Here is a 21,774-nt window from a genome sequence, read left to right on the forward strand (position 1 = left end):
AGCACCCAAGAAAATATTTGAAGAGCTAGTCGAAAACTTCCCTAATATGTGAAAGGAAATAGTTAATCAAGTCCAGGAAGCACAGAGAGTCCCATACAGGACAAATCCAAGGAGAACCACACCAAGACACATATTAATCAAACTATCAAAAATTAAATACAAAGAAAAAATATTAAAAGCAGCAAGGGAAAAACAACAAATAACATACAAGAGAATCCCCATAAGGTTATCAGCTGATCTTTCAGCAGAAAGTCTGCAAGCCAGAAGGAAGTGGCAGGACGTATTTAAAGTGATGAAGGGGAAAAACCTACAACCAAGATTACTGTACCCAGCAAGGATCTCATTCAGATTTGATGGAGAAATAAAAACATTTACATACAAGCAAAAGCTAAGAGAATTCAGTGCCAACAAACCAGCTTTACAACAAATGCTAAAGGAACTTCTCTAGGCAGGAAACAAAAGAGAAGGAAAATGCCTACAAAAACAAACCCAAAACAATTAAGAAAATGGTAATAGGAACATACATATTGATAATTACCTTAAATGTAAACGGATTAAATGCTACAACCAAAAGACATAGACTAGCTGAATGGATATAAAAACAAGACCTGTACATATGCTGTCTACAAGAGCCCCACTTCAGATCTAGAGACACACACAGACTGAAAGTGAGGGGATGGAAAAAATATTCCATGCAAATGGAAATCAGAAGAAAGCTGGAGTAGCAATTCTCATATCAGACAAAATAGACTTTAAAACAAAGACTATTACAAGAGACAAAGAAGGACACTACATAGTGATCAAGGGATCAATCTAAGAAGAAAATATAACAATTGTAAATATTTATGCAACCAACATAGAAGCACCTCAATACATAAGATAAATACTAACAGCCATAAAAGGGGAAAACAAGAGTAACACCATTATAGTAGGGCACTGTAACACCCCACTTTCACCAATGGACAGATCATCCATAATGAAAATAAATAAGGAAACACAAGCTTTAAATGATACATTAAACAAGATGGACTTAATTGATATTTATAGGACATTCCATCCAAAAACAACAGAAAACAATTTCTTCTCAAGTGCTCATGGAACATTCTCCAGGATAGATCATATCTTGGGTCACAAATCAAGCTTTTGTAAATTAAGAAAATTGAAATCATATCAAGTATCTTTTCTGACCACAATGCTATGACACCAGATATTAATTACAGGGAAAAAATCAGTAAAAAATACAAACACATGGAGGCTAAACAATACACTACTTAATAACCAAGAGATCACTGAAGAAATCAAAGAGGAAATCAAAAAATTCCTAGAAACAAATGGCAATGAAAACACAATGACCTAAAACCTATCAGATGCAGCAAAAGCGGTTCTAAGAAGGAAGTTTATAGCAAAACAATCCTACCTTAAGAAAAAAGAAACATCTCAAATAAACAAGCTAACCTTACAGCTAAAGCAATTAGAGAAAGAAGAAAAAAAAAAAAACCCAAAGTTAGCAGAAGGAAAGAAATCATAAAGAGCAGAAATAAATGAAAAACAAAAGAAGGAAACTATAGCACAGATCAATAAAACTAAAAGCTGGTTCTCTGAGAAGATAAACAAAATTGATAAACCATTAGCCAGACTCACCAAGAAAAAATGGAAGAAGACTCAAATCAATAGAATTAGAAACGAAAAAGGAGAAGTAACAACTGACACTGAAGAAATACAAAGGATCATGAGAGATTACTACAAGCAACTCTATGCCAATAAAATGGACAACCTGGAAGAAATGGACAAATTCTTAGAAACGCACAACCTTCTGAGACTGAAACAGGAAGAAATAGAAAACATGAACAGACCAATCACAAGCACTGAAATTGAAACTGTGATTAAAAATCTTCCAACAAACAAAAGCCCAGGACCAGATGGCTTCACAGGCAAATTCTATCAAACATTTAGAGAAGAGTTAACACCTTTCCTTCTTAAACTCCTCCAAAATATAGCAGAGGGAGGAACACTCCCAAACTCATTCTATGAGGCCACCGTCACTCTGATACCAAAACCAGACAAAGATGTCACAAAGAAAGAAAACTACTGGCCAATATCACTGATGAACATAGATGCAAAAATCCTCAACAAAATACTAGCAAACAGAATCCAACAGCACATTAAAAGGATCATACACCATGATCAAGTACGGTTTATCCCAGGATTGCAAGGATTCTTCAATATATGCAAATCAATCAATGTGATACACCATATTAAAAAATTGAAGGAGAAAAACCATATGATCATCTCAATAGATGCAGAGAAAGCTTTCAACAAAATTCAACATCAATTTATGATAAAAATCCTCCAGAAAGCAGGCATAGAGGCAACTTACCTCAACATAATAAAGCCCATATATGACAAACCCGCAGCCAACATCATCCTCAATGGCGAAAAACTGAAACCATTTCCACTAAGATCAGGAAAAGACAAGGTTGCCCACTCTCACCACTATTATTCAACATAGTTTTGGAAGTTTTAGCCACAGCAATCAGAGAAGGAAAAGAAATAAAAGGAATCCAAATCGGAAAAGAAGAAGTAAAGCTGTCACTGTTTGCAGATCACATGATACTGTACATAGAGAATCCTAAAGATGCAACTAGAAAACTACTAGAGCTAATCAATGAATTTGGTAAAGTAGCAGGATACAAAATTAATGCACAGAAATCTCTTGCATTCCTATACACTAATGATGAAAAATCTGAAAGTGAAATTAAGAAAACACTCCATTTACCACTGCAACAAAATAAAATACGTAAGAATAAACTTACCTAAGGAGACAAAAGACCTGTATGCAGAAAATTATAAGACATTGATGAAAGAAACTAAAGATGATACAAATAGATGGAGAGATATACCATGTTCTTGGATTGGAAGAATCAACATTGTGAAAATGACTATACTACCCAAAGCAATATACAGATTCGATGCAATCCTTATCAAACAACCACTGGCATTTTTCACAGAACTAGAACAAAAAATTTCACAATTTGTATGGAAACACAAAAGACCCTGAATAGCCAAAGCAATCTTGAGAAAGAAAGAAGGAACTGAAGGAATCAGGCTCCTGGACTTTAGACTATACTACAAAGCTACAGTAATTAAGACAGTATGGTACTGGAACAAAAACAGAAATATAGATCAAAGGAACAGGATAGAAAGCCCAGAGATTAATGCATGCACATAGGTTCACCTTATCTTTGATAAAGGAGGCAAGAATATAGAGGGGAGAAAAGACAGCCTCTTCAATAACTGGTGCTGGGAAAACTGGACAGCTACATGTAAAAGAATGAAATTAGAACACTCCCTAACACCACACACAAAAATAAACTCAAAATGGATTAAAGACCTAAATGTAAGGCCAGAAACTATCAAACTCTTAGAGGAGTGCATAGGCAGAACACTCTATGACATAAATCACAGCATGATACTTTTTGATCCACCTCCTACAGAAATGGAAATAAAAGCAAAAATAAACAAATGGGACCTAATGAAATTTAAAAGGTTTTGCAAAGCAAAGGAAACCATAAACAAGACAAAAAGACAACCCTAGGAATGCGAGAAAATATTTGCAAATGAAGTAACTGACAAAGGATTAATCTCCAAATTTTACAAGCAGCCCATGCAGCTCAATATCAAAAAAACAAACAACCCAATCCAAAAATGGGCAGAAGACCTAAATAGACATTTCTCCAAAGAAGGTATACAGATTGCCAACAAACACATGAAAGAATGCTCAACATCATTAATCATTAGAGAAATGCAAATCAAAACTACAGTGAGATATCTTCTCACACTGGTCAGAATGGCCATCATCAAAAAATCTACTAACAGTAAATGCTGGAGAGGGTGTGGAGAAAAGGGAACCCTCTTGCACTGTTAGTGGGAATGTAAATTGATACAGCCACTATGAGAACAGTATGGAGGCTCCTTAAAAAACTAAAAATAGAACTACCATACAATCCAGCAATCCCACTACTGGGCACGTACCCTGAGAGAACCATAGTTCAAAAAGAGTCATGTACCACAATGTTCATTGCAACTCTATTTACAATAGCCAGGACATGGAAGCAACCTAAGTGTCCATTAACAGATGAATGGATAAAGAAAATGTGGCACATACATACAATGGAATATTACTCAGCCATAAAAAAAATTGAGTTATTTGTAGTGAGGTTGGATGGACCTAGAGTCTGTTATACAGAGTGAAGTCAGTCAGAAAGAGAAAAACAAATACCGTATGCTAACACATATATATGGAATCTAAAAAGCAAAACAAAAAATGTTCATGAAGAACCTAGGGCCAAGACAGGAATAAAGACACAGACCTACTAGAGAATGGACTCGAGGATATGGGGAGGGGGAAGGGTAAGATGGGACAAAGTGAGAGAGTGGCATGGACACATATACACTACCAAATGTACAACAGATAGTTAGTGGGAAGCAGCCGCCTAGCACAGGGAGATCAGCTTGGTGCTTTGTGTCCACCTAGAGGGGTGGGATAGGGAAGGTGGGAGGGAGACGCAAGAGGGAGGAGATATGGGGATATATGTTTATGTATAGCTGATTCACTTTGTTATAAAGCAGAAAGTAACATACCATTGTAAAGCAATTATACTCTAATAAAGATGTTAAAAAAAAGAAAAGGCACTTATAAATGAGTCACATGAGGGCTGTGGGCTTGAGGGTGTTTATCTCTACTATAAACTCTTTTGTCTGCACTCTTGTAGTCAGCCTACTATGTTAGCTTTGCCAGATGCATATCCTTGATCTTAAATTATCTATAGCAGTGGTTCTCAAACTGTGAGCTCTTAGGATCGATTTATATCCTTCAAAATTATTAAGAACCCCAAAGAGCTTTTGCTTATATAGGCTATAACTACTGATATTTATCATATTAAAAGCTAAAAGAGAAAAGTATTTAAAATATTTAATCCACTTAAAATAACAATAATAAATTCATTACATGTTAATATAACAGAATTTTTATTTAAAAAATAGCTCAATTTTCCAAGACAAAAATATGAGAAAAATGGCATTGCTTTATAGTTTTGCAAATGTCTTTAATATATAGCTTAACAGAAGACAGCTGGATTCTCATATCTGCTTTTCTATTAAACTTGTTTTTTTGATTAAAGTATATGAAGAAAATCTGACATTTACACAGGTATGCAGTTGAAAAAGGGAAAAGTATGGCAATAATATTTCTAGATATTCTCCAGTGAAAATACTACTCAACAAGTGGTAGTTTCTTCCAATGTGGAATTTAACCTTATCAATGAACTTTTGGTGCTGTTCCAAGTATTGACAGCTTTCATTATATAATACCAAAAAAATCATATTCATCAATATCAGAACCAACCTCATCATAAAGTCTTTCATTATCTGGAGGCTGTCAAGTTCACAGGGGCACATATACATTTACCACAATTCTAATTTTTCACAATAAATCTCAAATTTTATCATTAACAACAAATACTGTTAGTTGTTTTCCTTGTTTACTTTATACATTTCCAAGATAATGTCTACCAAATACTGATTCTAAATAACCATAGTTTTCAGTCATCCTTTTCAAATAAAATGTTGTTGCATTACAAAAGTGGTGACTTCAGCTTATAAACTGTACAATTGCTCAAGTGCTGTCCCTCAAGATAGCCGTTTTAATTTAGTATGCAGCAAAAGTGCTTATGTGTAATTCTCATTTTGTCATTTAGAATATTACAAAGACAGATACTCAGTGTCAAGATTTTATACAAGTTATATTTTTTAATGTTTCATTCAGGGCGTTCTTGATGAAACGATATTTTCCCCTGTGAATATGTGGCAGTGAAAAATACTATGATACAAAGACTCCTATTATAGTTTGATTCCACTAACTTGATCTGCTAAAGTACTAGCAGTTTTAGCAGTTACTGCTTTCACACCATTGGTTTGATTTCACAGACCTCTTGAAAGGATCTTAGAGACCTCAGGGGTTAACAGACCACACTTTTAAAACCACTGATCTATGCTAATTGTTCTCAAGGGAAGTGTACATAACCAATATCCAAAATAATCTTATCAATCCATATAAAACCAAAAATCACTAATCTATATACTCATGTATGACAAAAGCATGTGGAAGAGGCAATTAACCCAGAAAGGGGGATGAGGGCAACCAAAGGTTTATCAGAGGAAGTGCCCCTGAGATGAACAAGAAGATGAGCAAGAAAAAGCCAGGAAAAGACTTCCTGGTAAAGGGGTGGAGGTGTTTGGGAATGGCACCCAAAACAGAGAAAACACATTGTCAAACACCGTGACTGGACATAGCATCGTGTATTAGTCAGGATAGGCTAGATTATATTGTGCTAATACACACCTAAATCTCCATAGTTTAGCACATCAAAATTTATTTCTCCCTCATTGACTATTACCAGTAGGACAACTCTCTAAGGCAACTGGATCAGCAACCCAGGCTTGTGTTGTGGCTATGCCATGTGAACATGTGGCTCCAGAATCCATGGCAGAGGAGGAGAAAGCTGCTAATAATAGCTCCACTAATAGAACTGAACAAATATCCGCTAATGCTCCTAGACCATTAGCCATAACCCCTCAAATGGCCCCTTCTAACTTTAAGAGGCTGAGAAATGTGAGAGAGGGCTTGGATATTTGGAGAGCCTTACATTTCTATGGCTTAACCTATTTCCTTAAAACAGATCCCTAGCACACATAATTTCTAAGAGTAAAGAGTTAAGGGCTCTGTTAATCAACCAGAATGATGACTAGTAGAAAGATCCACACTGCAGTTTCAGACCGAAAAGGAGTATAAGTAGAGGAGTGGAGATCAGATACAAAGCGAGAGATTCTTTATGGTATAAAGATCAAAATCTCCCTCTGATATTGGAAAGCTAACTTTTTTCTTTAAATGGGTAAAAGAGGGAAAGAAAAACAGGTACTATGTAGAGAGAAGTCTAGAATTACACAAATTTATATCATAATGCTAATAGAAAAAAAGTTATACTAAACTACTATGTAGTTTGTCCCTATTGTGTAAAATATGCATAAAAAGACTAAAAGGAAATACAGGATGATTTCAACAATTAATTCTGTTGATATTTCTATTTTCCATAATGAGTATGTTTACATTGTAACTAAGGGAAAAACTTAAGTTTCATTTTAAAAATGCCAATCTAAATGATACATTTTCTACAAATAAGTCTGATATTGAGATGAGATATTCATTAATACAGTGAACATACTTTCCCCCACCTTAAATTGGGATGTGTGGCTTGATATAAATTTGACAAGATTGAAAACTTTGCATTAAACAGTCTTGGAAAATCATATGGCTGCACAGCCACAAAGAACTGAAAAGCTGTAATTATTCTTCTTTAAGCACAAATGGGACATATTTACATATATGTATATATACATAATATACATATAATGTATATATACATATACATATGTATATATGTACATAATGTACATATATATATTTTAACATACATCCTTGCTCTCCACAGAGGTGTTACTGAAATTTGTGTTAATCCAATTTCTGTAAACTGAATTATGTTTTAAATTACTAAAATAGCTTGGTATTTAAATGATGCATTATTTTGAATTACTTTTCTGTAAAAGATACACACACACACACACACACACACAAACACACACAGACACATATTTGCTTAAAGGATAATAAGCATCTAATTTTTACCTCTGAAATCTGGGCTTTTTTTTTTTTTTTCTTTTGCAAACAGGAGAGAACACCTATGTTCTATCATTTCTCCCAGCAGAGGGCACTACAACCCAAGCATCATGCTTCACAAATTCAATCTTTATTTTGGGTAAACGAGGAATATAAGCTGAGGTGATTTGTGCATATTCTTATCAATTTGTGCCAGACGTCAAGTGTGTGGAGACAGACAGCTAACAGCCCAGAGGGCAAACAGTTTTTAATGAGGGTGTCATCACATCTAGGGAAGGTTAAAAATGGATCTGGGAAGAAGCACAGGTTAAGTTCATTCTTTAAAATCCACTCTTGCAAAGGACAATATCAAGTTCCAAGATAAATAAAGATATATCTATTAAGTAATGGATTCTGTTCTAAAAAACACATGATCTAGTGAAGATAAAGTATGAATACCCAGCAAACTCAGATGCAAGATAGCTGTAATAACTGCCAGTTTTAGACCTCTAAATACCATTTAATATCTCTGGACACCCCTGAGGCAGACGCCTCTGTAGGAGAAGACATGGCACAGCGGTGTGTGTTTCTTCTTGCACTTCATGCCCAGGGCACAGCAATCTTTGAGGATGTCGGTGCAGACCTCTGCCTGAGGGACACGTAGACGTGCCTATAGGGACCGTAGCTGTTACTGCAAATCCCCTGAGGCAGGGACAGTGCTCTCCTCAGTTGCAGCTGCCCAAGTGGATGTAGTAAGTACAATACTCCTCCTTCTTCTGCTGCTTCTGCCTGGCCTACCAGATGATGGCCAGGCTGCACTGGCTGGCCTGGCTAGCCAGGGAGCAGCTGCAGGTGCTGGTAGACTCCAACCCACCTGTGCGCAGGAAGGGCCTGCTGCCCCCATTGCAGCTGGACCAACTATTTTCTGAATTTATATTTGTTCAGAACCATAAACATTGTTATTGAATCTGTTGAAGAAGTACAAAATATGTTTGTTGCCTACAAACTTGGGGAGTATAAACTAAATATTATATGAAATACTAGTGCACAAAGCAAGGCAGAACAAAGTTGGGAAGTGTACTTTCTGTCAGCATTCTAAGATGGTAAAATCGTATCAAGATGGAATAGTTGTCCCAGAATGATTTAAAGCATGGATGTCAGAATCATCAGACCTGAACTGGAATTCTGTCCCTGCTGCCCAGCTGTATGAATTTGGCAAATTTCTTAAGCTCCACAAGTCCCCACGTCCTTGTCTACAAAGTAGGAATGATAATAGTACCAAGGCTCATAAATAACATAACGAATGTAAAGTATTTAACACAGTGCCTAGTGCCCCACCATACGTGTAAGCACACACACACACACGCACGCACACACACGCACACACCCCTCAAATGGTGATCTATTGTTAGAGAAGCTTTAGGGAAGTTTAGGCCTTGATGGAAAGGGAGAATCTGGACAGGTAGAAACCGTGGAAAAAGGCTGGCATTTTGGGTGAGGGGAATAATGAACTTGAACAAAGCAATGATGGTGGCACATTTGAGCACACTAGGAAAGAAATGCACATTAGGGAGCATAAGGATGGGATCTGGCATATGGGGTTAATCTAGAGAAGGGCTTCTCAGCTTTGGAGCCCTAAAGGAGGGAGTGGGATGTGTAGCTATTATAAGGAATCCTCAAATCTATTAGTGCTCCAAACAATGCCTTAAAGTGAATAATATGTACGACTTCCCACTTCCAAATATGTATAGATGCTATTGAAATTCATAAAATATAAATTTATTTAAAAGAACTGTTGAATTAAAGCTATTTTAACATTTATCAAAGAATACCATTCTTCAGGTCTCAACTTAAATCTCACATCCTCAGAGATTTTTCTCCTCATTCCACTACTTGAAATAGTGCCCAGGTACTCATCACTTTCTGCCCTCATTTGCTTTAATTTTTTTTTTTAGCATCAAAACCAACTTGGAATTATGTGTTTATTTGTTTACTCCCTGTCTCCTCTCTTTGTAGGCTACCATGAAGGCAAGGACTTTGTCGTATTCACTACCAAAACACCAGCACGCAGAACAGTGCCTCTACATGGTGGGCCTCCAGTAAATATTTGCTGAATAAATGAACAAGTCTACAAAATACTAGACTCAAATGCATGCTACAAGTCAAACAAATTATGTTAATGCATCATCTTTGTCTTCTCAATGAATAATTTAAATTAAAATAGCAGCAGAAGACTCTTCACTTCCTCTTTATAGTCATCATCAGCCCTTTGCATGAAATGACAATTTCTTATTAATATAAGAGATGCTACAGAAGAATTGGCCCAATTATGACACACATAAGAGGGAAAATGAGTCTTTGTTCTAAGAGGCTGCAGCTTAATCACGTGAAAGAATATTGCTTTTGAGATATAAGTATATGACCTAACTATTAATTTCAGTGTTCAAACGATAAAGACATTAATCAGTTTCCCCTAACCTCACACAGGTTAAACCTCTACCATATTATTTAAAATTAGGTAATATGTATTGTCACTTGGATGCCTAGTCGTCTATCACCAATACATTTTGAACTCCTGCAATCCTAGACACCTTAAGAAAATGATCGTATGATCTGTTATTAAACAAGCAGGTCATCAAAGGATATACTGAACATTTGATGAGAAATTTGGTGTGATCCAAAGTACTCAATATATAGTATTATGTCAGGAGGCATCTGAATTTTTAATATAAATGTCATATTATTGTTCCCTGGTCATGTTTATTCATTTCCCTGACCTTTATTCTGACATAATTAGATTACCGCTAATTGTAGGGCAAAAGTTGATAGTTCCATTAAAGTATTTTATGTTACTGAGCTTCCGCTTCCGAGAATTTGACAGGGTTGTTTTCACTTCATTGTCTTCCTATGAGAAGAATGTGAAAATAGTGGTCATGCTGTGCTCTTTTCTTCTCTCTAGTCTGGCTGTTATTATTTAAACACATTACATTAGCAAATTTGCTGTGGTTATTTGGCCACAAATGAATGGTATGCATTAATATAAATCAAATAGTAATCAAATAAACAATTACACATGGGATAACCTGTTTATCTATATACTCACCTATTACTACATCAGAGTTTCTGATATGTCTGTCCCTAAAACATCCTAAACTCTACCTCTTGCAAATCAAGTAAGATTTTTACAGTGCTAATGACTTGAATAGTTGCACGTATAACTCCCTTCCACCCACCAAACCATCTGTTAACCTATGAAATTTGTCATGGTTCTCCTAGTAGGACAATCTCAGCTACTTTCTTGGAGCCCAGTAAATATGATTCTTCTGTTCCTCTTTTATCTCTCAATAAATTAACTTTAGGTAAGTCCACGAAGATTCTGTTTCTGCGATTTTAAAACTATTGCTGATCTTTTTTAATAAGGTGAATAGGACTTGACTCTAGGCAGAAACCCTAATCACAGGGGATCTTAGGATCACCAACTATCTTAGTCTGGATTTCTTAGAAAACAGAGCCTGAAGCAGAAGCCTTACTTTGGGGGGTTTGCAATTCTAGGGAAGAAAGAGTGAGGGAAAGGGGCCAATGAGCAGGGAGGTATGGAAATCAAATGCAATGAGGAAGATTACCAGTCTGTCTAGAGCTTTATATCAAGCTAATACAATATCTTCAGAATATCTATATGAGCTACTGTGTTTCTGCACAGACTGACCAGGGAGAGAGAGGAAGAAGAGTTTATCCACCTTCTCCTATCTACCTTTGAACAAAGTTCACCATATAGTGAATCAACAGTGACACACTTTTAGGTTGTACCACCTGGTCCTTCCAGTAGCCATGGGAAATCTAAATCCCAAGACAGCAGTGACAGCATTCATAACACCAGCCACACTGCATGAGGTGAGCTAGTGAGCAGAAGCAAGCCAGTGATACTGCCTACCTGTCCATGTATAGGCTTCAATCTCACAGACCCAGCTGGGCAAGCCAGTGCACCTCCTGTGTGTCTCAGGCAAAGGAAGAGCCCAAATGGGAAGCATGAGATGTAGTGTAAAGAATAAGACAACATGTTGTCAGTCTTGCTTGAGAATCCCATGAACGAGGGACTGCGAGCAGTCACCCCAATATGACTGCCTGGCCAAGCAAGCAGAATACCATGAAAACATGGCTCCCATCACAAAGACATCAGCAAGCTTTCCTCCAACAAAGTCTGAAATTCCTCTTCTATGGTCTATGCTAATGTGTAGGTGCCAGGAAATCTGGAGGATTATTAGGACCAACCAGAGAAAACTATGGTCTAGAATCCAAAGGTTGAACAAAAACTGGGTCTAGTCATAACCCAACAGAGCTGGAAGGGAGTGAGCTCATGAAAGAGTATTGCAGCCATTATAAGGAAAACCCCCACTATTTATGGAAATTAAGCTTATAAAAGAAGTAGGGGAATAAGCCACTCTTAATTCTTACCTGTTTAAACTAAGTTCATTAAAGATATCCAACGATTTTGCAGTATTCACTAAAATGAGGCGATGTAAACAAAAGCAAGTAGTACCCCAAAGAATACATACAGATGGCCAACAGGCACATGAAAAAATGTGCTCAGCATCACAACATGTGCTCAGCATCACTAATCAGAAGTGATGAGAAGAGAAATGCAAGTCAAAAACCACAATGAGATATTACCTCATACCTGTCAGAACGGCTATCATCAAAAAGACCACAAATAATAAATGTTGGTGGGGATGTGAAGAAAGGGGAACCCTTGTGCACTGCTGGTGGGAATGCAAATTGATACAGCCACTGTGGAAAACAGTATGGAGGTTCCTCATAAAACTAAAAAATAGAACCACCATATGATCCAGCAATTCCACTCCTGGGTATATATATCTGAATATATCTGAAAAAAAATAAAAACATTAATTTGGAAGGTTATATGTACCCCAATGTTTATAACAATATTATTTATGATAGCCAAGATATGGAAGAAGCCTAGGTGTCCATCAACAGATGGATGGGTAAAGAAGATGTGGTATATATATATATATATATATACATATATATATACATATATATGTATATATATATATATATAAATATACTCACACACGTGCATACATGCACACACACACACACACACACAATGGAATACTACTCAGTCATAAAAAAGAATGAAATTTTGCCATTTGCAACATCATGGATGGACTTGAAGGGTATTATGCTTAATAAAGTAAGTCAGAGGAAGACAAGTACTGTAGGATACCATTTATATGTGAAATCTAAAAAATAAAACAAACTAAGGCATATAGCAAAAAGAAAAAAACAGACACAGATATAGAGAAAAAACTAGTGGTTACGAGTGAGGAGAGGGAAGAGGGGAGGGGCAAGATAGGAGTTTGAGAGGATTGAGAGGTACATACTACTATGTATAAAATAAATGAGCTACAAAGATATATCGTAAAGCACAGGGAATATAGCTAATATTTTATAATAACTATAAATGGAGTATAACCTTTAAAAATTGTGACTCACTATGTTGTACACCTGAAACTTATAGAATATTGTAAGTCAACTATACCTCAATAAAAAAGAAAACAGTACCTGCACCATGGGAAATGTGAGGCACTGTGAGGTAATGAAAAGAAAACTACTTGGAAGTAAGAAAAACTGGATTCCAGTCCCAATTCTGTTACTTATATTGTGGCTTGAGAAGTTTACTCAACTTCCCTGATCTCAGTTTGCTTTCCAGCTTTGTGCTGTACACTTCACAGTGATGTGAGGATTAAAGGAAACGAAGTACTGAAAATGTTCGTTACAGCAACAGGAAATCAGCAAATCTTGTTTAAATCAGAAACTGCTCCTGAACTATACTTTGTCACAAATTTTTTTCTTCTCCAATATTTAACTTTACATGCAAATATGTATACTAGTATCTCTCACCATCTATGTGACATTAATTGGTTGGATCTTGCTATGAATTAGTTATTTTGCTTTGAATGAGTGAATTAGTGAAAAATTCAACTGAGGTGTTACAAACATTCTCTGAAGAATGATTGTTCTCAGGCATCAATATCTGGGCACTGACAATAACTCCTCAATAACAATACTTAACTATTTATTAGGCACTTCTTGTGTAACAGGTGGTAACCTAAGTGCTTAATATAGGTAATCTCATTTAACTTCCTAGTAGCCCTATGATGTAGAAACAGGTCAGCTACATAATTTGTAGGGCCTAATGAAATGTGAAAATTTGAAGTCCCTTAAGCTTTTTCCTCTAAAAACATTTTGTTATTGATAAAACATAATAGGGATATTGGTGTTGCGTAACATTATAAAATAATAAATGGCAAAATATATAATTATTGCTATCACAATAAATAGCAACACTTTGTAATATATGTGTTATAAAAATTTGGGGTTTACTTTTATAAAAACTCATTTGTTAGCTTATTAAAATTTATACTTTTATCAACCTTGTTTTCAACTGGTATAATTAAAATTTATGTCAGTAGCTCTTGGCAAGATCACAATTTTTTTTCTTTTTTAAAAGGTAAACAATTTAGTTAAAAGTTTATTTTAAATAAACATAATTTTTGACAGTTGTACATTTACAGAAAAGTGCAGTGTCTATGTCTCCACACAGTTCTATTGTTACCATCTTACATTAATATGGTTTATTTGTTATAATTATTGAACCAATATTAATCCATTATTATTAAATAAAGTCCATACTTTACTCATATTACTTCAGTTTTTTTTTTTTTCCTAATGTCCCTTTTCTGTTCTTGGACCCCATCCCAGCTACCATAGTATATTTGTCATGTCTCCTTAGGATCATTTTGTCTGTGACAGTTTCTCAAACTTACCTTATTTTGATGACCTTGATAGTTTTGAAGAGTACTGGTCAGGTATTTTGTAGAATGTCCCTCAACTAGGGTTTGTCTAATGTTTTCCTCACGATTAGATTGGGGTCACAGGTTTGGGGGAAGAATACCACAGAGGTACAATGTCATTTTCTTTACATCATTATGTGCCATTAACATGATTTATTACCATTGATGTTGACCTTGTTCAACTGGCTGAGGTAGTGATCGTGTGGTTTCTCCACTGTAAAGTTATTCTTCCTCTTCACCTTCCCAAAGGGTACTCTTTGGAAGGAAGTCACTCTTTGCAGCCTCCCTTAAGGAGTGGAGAGTTACATTCCACTTCCTTGAGAATGGAGTATCTACATAAATTATTAGGAATTCTTCTACATGAGAGATTTGTCTCTTCTCCCTCACTTTTTTTCCCCCAAGTATTTACTTATATCAGTATACACTCATGGATATTTATTTTGTACGTTGAGTTTTTTTTAGTAAATTTATTTATTTATTTATTTTTGGCTGTGTTGGGTCTTCATTGCTGCACACGGGCTTTCTTTAGTTGTGGCGAGCGGGGGTTACTCTTCGTTGCCGTGCACGGGTGTTTCATTGCAGTGGCTTCTCTTGCGGAGCACGGGCTCTGGCACACGGGCTTCAGTAGTTGTGGCATGTGGGCTCATTAGTTATGGCTCATGGGCTCTAGAGCACAAACTTGGTAGTTGTGGCACACGGGCTTCAGTAGTTGTGGCATGTGGGCTCAGTAGTTGTGGCTCACGGGCTCTAGGGCACAGGCTCAGTAGTTGTGGCGCACAGGCTTAAGTTGCTCTGCGGCATGTGGGATCTTCCTGGACCAGGGCTTGAACCCGTATACCCTGCATTGGCAGGTGGATTCTTTTTTTTTTTTTTAACATCTTTATTGGAGTATAACTGCTTTACAATGGTGTGTTAATTTCTCCTTATAACAAAGTGAATCAGCTATACATATACATATATTCCCATATCTCCTCCCTCTTGCATCTCCCTCCCACCTTGTTACATTCTTTTTTTTTTTTAATCTTTATTGGAGTATAATTGCTTTACAATGGTGTGTTAGTTTCTGCTTTATAACAAAGTGAATCAGTTATACATATACATATGTTCCCATATCTCTTCCCTCTTGTGTCTCCCTCCCTCCCACCCTCCCTATCCCACCCCTCCAGGCGGTCACAAAGCACCGAGCTGATCTCCCTGTGCTATGCGGCTGCTTCCCACTAGCTATGGCAGGTGGATTCTTAATCACTGTGACACCAGGGAAGTCCTAGAAGCTCTTTTGGTTGCCTCCTGTGTCCGAACTAGGTGACATACTACCATCAAGCTTTTTTGTTTTGTTTTTTGGGGGGGGTTGTTTGTTTGTTAGCACTTTCTTTCTGGAACGACAAGGTACTGTGGGCTCATCTCATGTATTTCCTGTCCCAGCCCTAAACTCAGCCATTTCTCCATGGAGCCCTGGTGACTTTTACTGGAGAATGGTATTAGAAATTAAGATCTGGGAGCTAAGTGTGTTTGTGGCTACTGTGTTTCCTTGCTTCTAAATCCTCTCAGCTGAAAGAAGGAGGAAATATGCCTACATATATACATACATAGTATATACATAGTAAATATGTTTGTATACATATGTGTTATATACTATGTATACATATTTACAACCATAGTGTATACATAGTAAATATATGGGTGTATATGTATATACATATATATCCAGTGTATATGTGTCTAAAAATATCTCGCTGTGTAGCAATTTGTATCCATATTAAACTAAACATGAATTCATACTTATGTCTCTAAATCTAATCCATTACCACATGGATTTTTCTAGTCTTAAAATTTTTGAGAATTTTTAATTTTGAGAAAGCTCTTTTCACTGATACGACTGCCACTTGAGCTCTTAAGAGTATTTTATACAATCTGACATCATTTAGATAAATTTCTAATAAATTATTTTAAAATATAAGTTTTAGTATCTCTAGAGCTGATGATTCTCACATAACTAAAAAGATTTTTCTAAAAAAGAGTTAACTTTTCATAGAAATCAGTTCTGAGTAAGTCAAATTAATTTTAAATTCAAATTTATACAATGAAATTTTAATGTTTCTTCAGACATTTCTTGTAACTTGTGGAAACCATACAAAAAATTGAAAGTGGCATCATGATTTGTATATAATTCAAAGTGCCTATACAAAGAAAACTTAATTTAAAAAATTTTTTTCATTAATAATCTCTTCATTCAAAGTACCATGTGAAAATAGTTTTCTTTTCCATTGAATGAAATGATCTTTAAAGACAATTTCTTTTTCTAAGACTATAGGTATTTGTTTTGCAATGGTGGAGCAGTTTTCAAAATTGGAGACTCTACACCTTTTTAAGAATTCTAATAACTCCCTGATATATTTTATTGCAAGGTCCATGTGTATGACTTTATTTTGTAATAATTTACTGGGAAAGTTTATTGATTGAATGCTTGCAGTCCTTCTGACAAAGCTCAGGCTAGACAGTTAATATTTGTGCAGACTTTGCAGGGAGAGCCCTGGAACAGAAGGATGAGCTGGTCTTCTACGACCGTCTCATCTCTGCGTCCATGTGAGGACCTTTCTTGGGCAATGGCCACTACCACTGCTACTGCTACCTCTATTGCTGCTGCCACAATTGTCACTACCAACCTGAACCAGGGTCCCATTCTGGCAGCCCGCTCAGACATGTACATGTGCTCCAGAGAGTGAGGCCCACAGCTTGTCACCTATACTGCCCGTGGTGCCTTGGGACTTGAGCCTACAGATGTGGGCACTACTGCTTGATCACAATCATATGTGCTCACTGATACCCAGTGTATTGCCTCTGCTCATGCACATGTTTACAGTTAAAATAACTAAGAATTTCAAGATGGCACAGTAGAATATTAAACCAAGTGGGAGCCCTTCTGGTAGGAAGTGTCCTGTAAGACTATACAAGTTGTACTCTCATGAACCTGTCAGTAGGATAGAGACTCTTAGTAGCCTTGTTAAAAAAAATAGAAAACTAAGGTTTGAAAAGTCACCTGCCCAAGGTTATATAGCTAGGAAACAGCAGAGCTAGGGATTAAACCCAAATATATCTAATCTGAAAATTAAATTCTTAGTTATGTGCTGAGCCACATAGAAAAGCTCACTCCGTCTTAAACTTCTGGTTGGTCACAGAAACTGCTGATGGCTTATTCTGTTGAAGCAGTAGCACTGTCTTTCTATAGGGTAATGTCTTATTCCTAATTCCAAATAAAAATTAAAATTAAAAAAATAGGTCTGTGGTACTGACATCTTTAGTAGATTAAATGTTATAAAATGAATGAATGGTTGTGGATGTGGCTTACTCCTTCAATTACAGTGGTGGAGGAACCATATAAACCACACTCCAGTGGTGCACTATTCAGATTTGAATGCTAGTGGGGCCTCTAACTTACTAGGTGACCATGGACAAGTTGCTTAATTTCTCTTTGCCTTTTTCTCCCACCTGTAAAATGGTAGGAACAATAATACCTACCTAATAGGGTTTTCACTGAGAATTTAGTGAGTTAATTCCCATGAAGCACTTAGTAAGCTGCCTGGCATATATATTTAAGTACTTAATAAATGTTAGCATTTGTATATCTTTAAATTTTATAATTTTATATTTGTAGGTATGAGGAGTGAAGAGAAAGAAAAATTCAGGCATAACTCAAAATTTTAACAGCGATTACCTCCAGGTGATGAGATTGTGGATTTAAATTTTTTCTTTATACTCTTATGTATTTTCAAAATTTTGTGTAACATATATACCAATGTTATTATAATACAAAGAAAAATAAATTCTATTTTAGAAACTTAAAATAATATTTCTTACACTTACTCCACCTGGAGTCATCTATATTTCATCCCTGTCTCTCTACACACAAGCACACACACACACACACACACTCATGACAATACACATCCAGAGAAATATATTCACAGATCAATCACACTCTGTTTAATTTGAATTTCAGTAAACAAAAAATAGTTTTTTAGTATAAGTATATTTCAACTATTGCTTGTCCTTGCAAATAAATGGCTCAGCTGGGTTTCAAACCTGGGCTGTGCAGCTGTGGAATGTGGGAGGATGTCAAATATGGCATAAAATATACTTACACTAAAAAAATTATTTATTGTTTATATGAATTTCAAATTTAACCAGGTATCCGACATTTTATCTGTCAACTTAACTTCTTAGGCCCCATTGATAGACTAATTCTGATTTTCCTCCATTTTTCTAACCAGATCTAAATATAACCAATGGAATGAATTTTTTCAAATCTTTTGATTAGAGTTGCCAGCTCAATATTACTCAACAAAAATAAAACAAAATGCTTCAAGATTCAAACATATAATTTTTGCTTCCCCTCCAGCCCTGAGTTCTTGTTCTGTCATATACACAAACACACACAAAACCACACACTCAGGAACATTTCCCTCCTTCTCCACCACCTCATCATCTCCTCAATCTCTTCCTCATCATAATGACCCACCATTTCCATTCTTGTGGTCTATAATATTTTTTTAAGGGAGTGAAGGAAACAGAACTAAAACATCACACTAAGGAAGTAAAGTAAAATAGTTTGAATCAGAGTAACATATCCTGTTTTTCTTGTCCCTTGTGTCTGTGAGGTGCTTTTTCAATTACTTTGTCCTTCCTATGCTTTGTTGAATCACAGATAGTCCTTATGTAAATGCTCTAGTGTCAGTTGTTATACTGATAAAGAACTTTTTATTGGGGGGGGGGGCTAAATGAGCCCTGAGCTGAGTTCTTCATTCCTTTGCTGCTTGTTTCTTTGCTTATCATTTTCACTGGTTTCTTTTCAGCTGAAGACTCGTGGGCATTGCTATGGGTTTTTAATTTCCCCCCATATATGTATTATCATGTTGGATCTTTTCAAAAACATGAAAGGGTAGGTATTATTTCCACCAGTTTAAGGAAACTAGACTCAAGTAAGATGTCAGACATGGGACTAGCAAGCCTTGGGGGAAGAATTAAAGTACAGGTATCCTGACTCCCAGAGGTCTTTACTGGTCAGTTATGGGGGTTAGCTTCTATAGTATCAAAGAAACAGACATCTTTATGAAGGTTGACCCCTGTTGGAAGAGCCACTGACACGAACTGTAAAGAGGTTCTCTAGTTTATTTCCAATTTAAAACAATTCCTTATTCATCTCCTCATTGATTCCTCACAACACAAACTCAGAAAAGTTCTCGTTTTATTTTCCCCCAAAAGTGGAAGAAAATGAAGTTCAAAAGGTTATGAAACTAAAACTACCTCACAACTGGTTGGAAACCAAACTGAGAGACATTTCTATTTTTCTATGCCAACATATAATTAGAGAAAGTAAAATAATGTGTTTCAAATAAGATTGTAAGTGCCAAGGTAAGGGACTGTGTCTTTTTATTTTCTTACTCCTCCCCCTGAACTCTAGTATACGTCTCACAGGCATTAGGTGTTCCAGCTCTGTTCATTGCTTCCAATTATTTCCAAGTGTAGTTACTTCTGATTTAATACCAAAAAATAAGGCTTGTCCTTTGGACCTAGAGTCTTTTCCCCTCCTAGCAGCCATGAATTGAAGAAACAGATCATCTAAAGTGAATTTCTTTATTGTTAGACATCAGGAAAATCCTTTAAATACATTTTGAGATAGAATCTCCACACATAATAGTGACAACTTCTTCCTGAAGTAATTAGAAATGATGAAGAGTATGTTTTCCACCTTTATTTTTAATCAATTATATTCCAAAGAAAAATATGACATTTTCCAGCACTCTATAAACGGCAATCTCAAACTAAATCTCAATTCCTAATAATATAATTTCCCTAATACATGATTATATAAGCTAAAGTAAAATATCCACCATAAAAAATGTTAAAATTGTAGAGTTTCTTATTTTACAATTTTTAAAAATCACTTTTCAGCCTTCTTGGTCATGTATACTGACTTTTTACTATAAAGGTTATTTTAATATCAAAATAACGATATTCTATGACCATCCTCAATAAACAAAATTCTACCACATATATTTTCTTCTGCCACATACATAGCTCTCATTAAATGAAGAGAAGTGAAATGTCCAGGAAATCTATTAATACTCTTTTTCAAAATATCATGTTCCATTTTATCCCAATATTACAATTATTTACCCATCACTAAAGACTCTTGTTATATTTTTACTATTTCTCATTCTTGAGTCTTGATTTAAATTCATCTTTTTGCTTGCTAAACTCTATCTTCAAGTTATTTTTTTTTCTTTTTTCTGTTTCTTTTTTTTTAACATCTTTATTGAAGTATAACTGCTTTACAATGGTGTGTTAGTTTCTGCTTTTTAACAAAGTGAATCAGCTATATTCACGTTATTTTTAAACAAGAAAATTATACAGATGGTGTATTTTCTGAGAACTCGCATGTCAGAATCTCTTTCTACTTCCTTTTTCTCATTTTATAGGATTATTGGACCATAAACTTTCCCAAATAATTGTATATACATTATTGCCTTTTATTCTAGTGTTTTTGTTATAGAGTAGAAGTCTAAGGCTGGTGTGATTTTTATTCTTATATAGGTTACCTTTTTGAAGGTAGGAAATCTTTATCCTATAACTTTTTTTTTTTTTTTTTTTTGCCAAGAGGTCTAGATGTGGTTGTATTTGGCACTAAACTTTGGGAAATTATGAGCATTTTCAATGTGTACACTATTTTTTTCTCATTCTGGAAAAATGTTCTTCCTCTATAAATTTGATGATTGACTCTGTTCCAATTGTTCTTTTTTTTTCTTCCTCAGGAACACAAATGATTTATTATCTGAATGTCCATTTTCTGCTATCCATGTCAATCATTATTTCTAGTTCCATCTCAGGTTACTTTCCTCTGCATTCTGAAAGATCTCATCAGATCTATACTCCCAAAAACCACTTATCTCTGTTTTTTGGTGTCACTTTTTCTTTTTACTACTTCTACGTGGATTTTATATGTTATGACATTTCTGTGATATTTTAAATTTTCTTTAGTGACAGACAATTCTTTCTTTATGTGTACTCTTATCACAGCATATTTCCCCCTTATGTTTGGCTACTTTTTTTTTTTTTTTTTTTTGGGAAGCGGGCCTCTAGCTTTTCGCCATTGAGGATGATGTTGGCTGTGGGCTTGTCATATACGACCTT

At 35.6% G+C, this 21,774-nt stretch overlaps 1 protein-coding gene across 1 annotated transcript in view; it reads left to right on the forward strand.

The window, feature by feature from the left end:
- The first annotated feature begins 17,189 nt into the window (after window positions 1-17,189).
- Window positions 17,190-21,774, forward strand: part of TMPRSS11F (transmembrane serine protease 11F) — a 16,800-nt gene continuing 12,215 nt past the window's right edge. The window contains 1 exon segment of the mRNA XM_007472242.1: window positions 17,190-17,305. Coding sequence (XP_007472304.1) covers window positions 17,190-17,305 — 116 coding nt within the window.

The sequence above is a fragment of the Lipotes vexillifer genome, unplaced genomic scaffold (genome assembly GCF_000442215.2).
Source record: "Lipotes vexillifer unplaced genomic scaffold, Lipotes_vexillifer_v1.1 scaffold1103, whole genome shotgun sequence".
Lineage (NCBI taxonomy): Eukaryota > Metazoa > Chordata > Mammalia > Artiodactyla > Lipotidae > Lipotes > Lipotes vexillifer.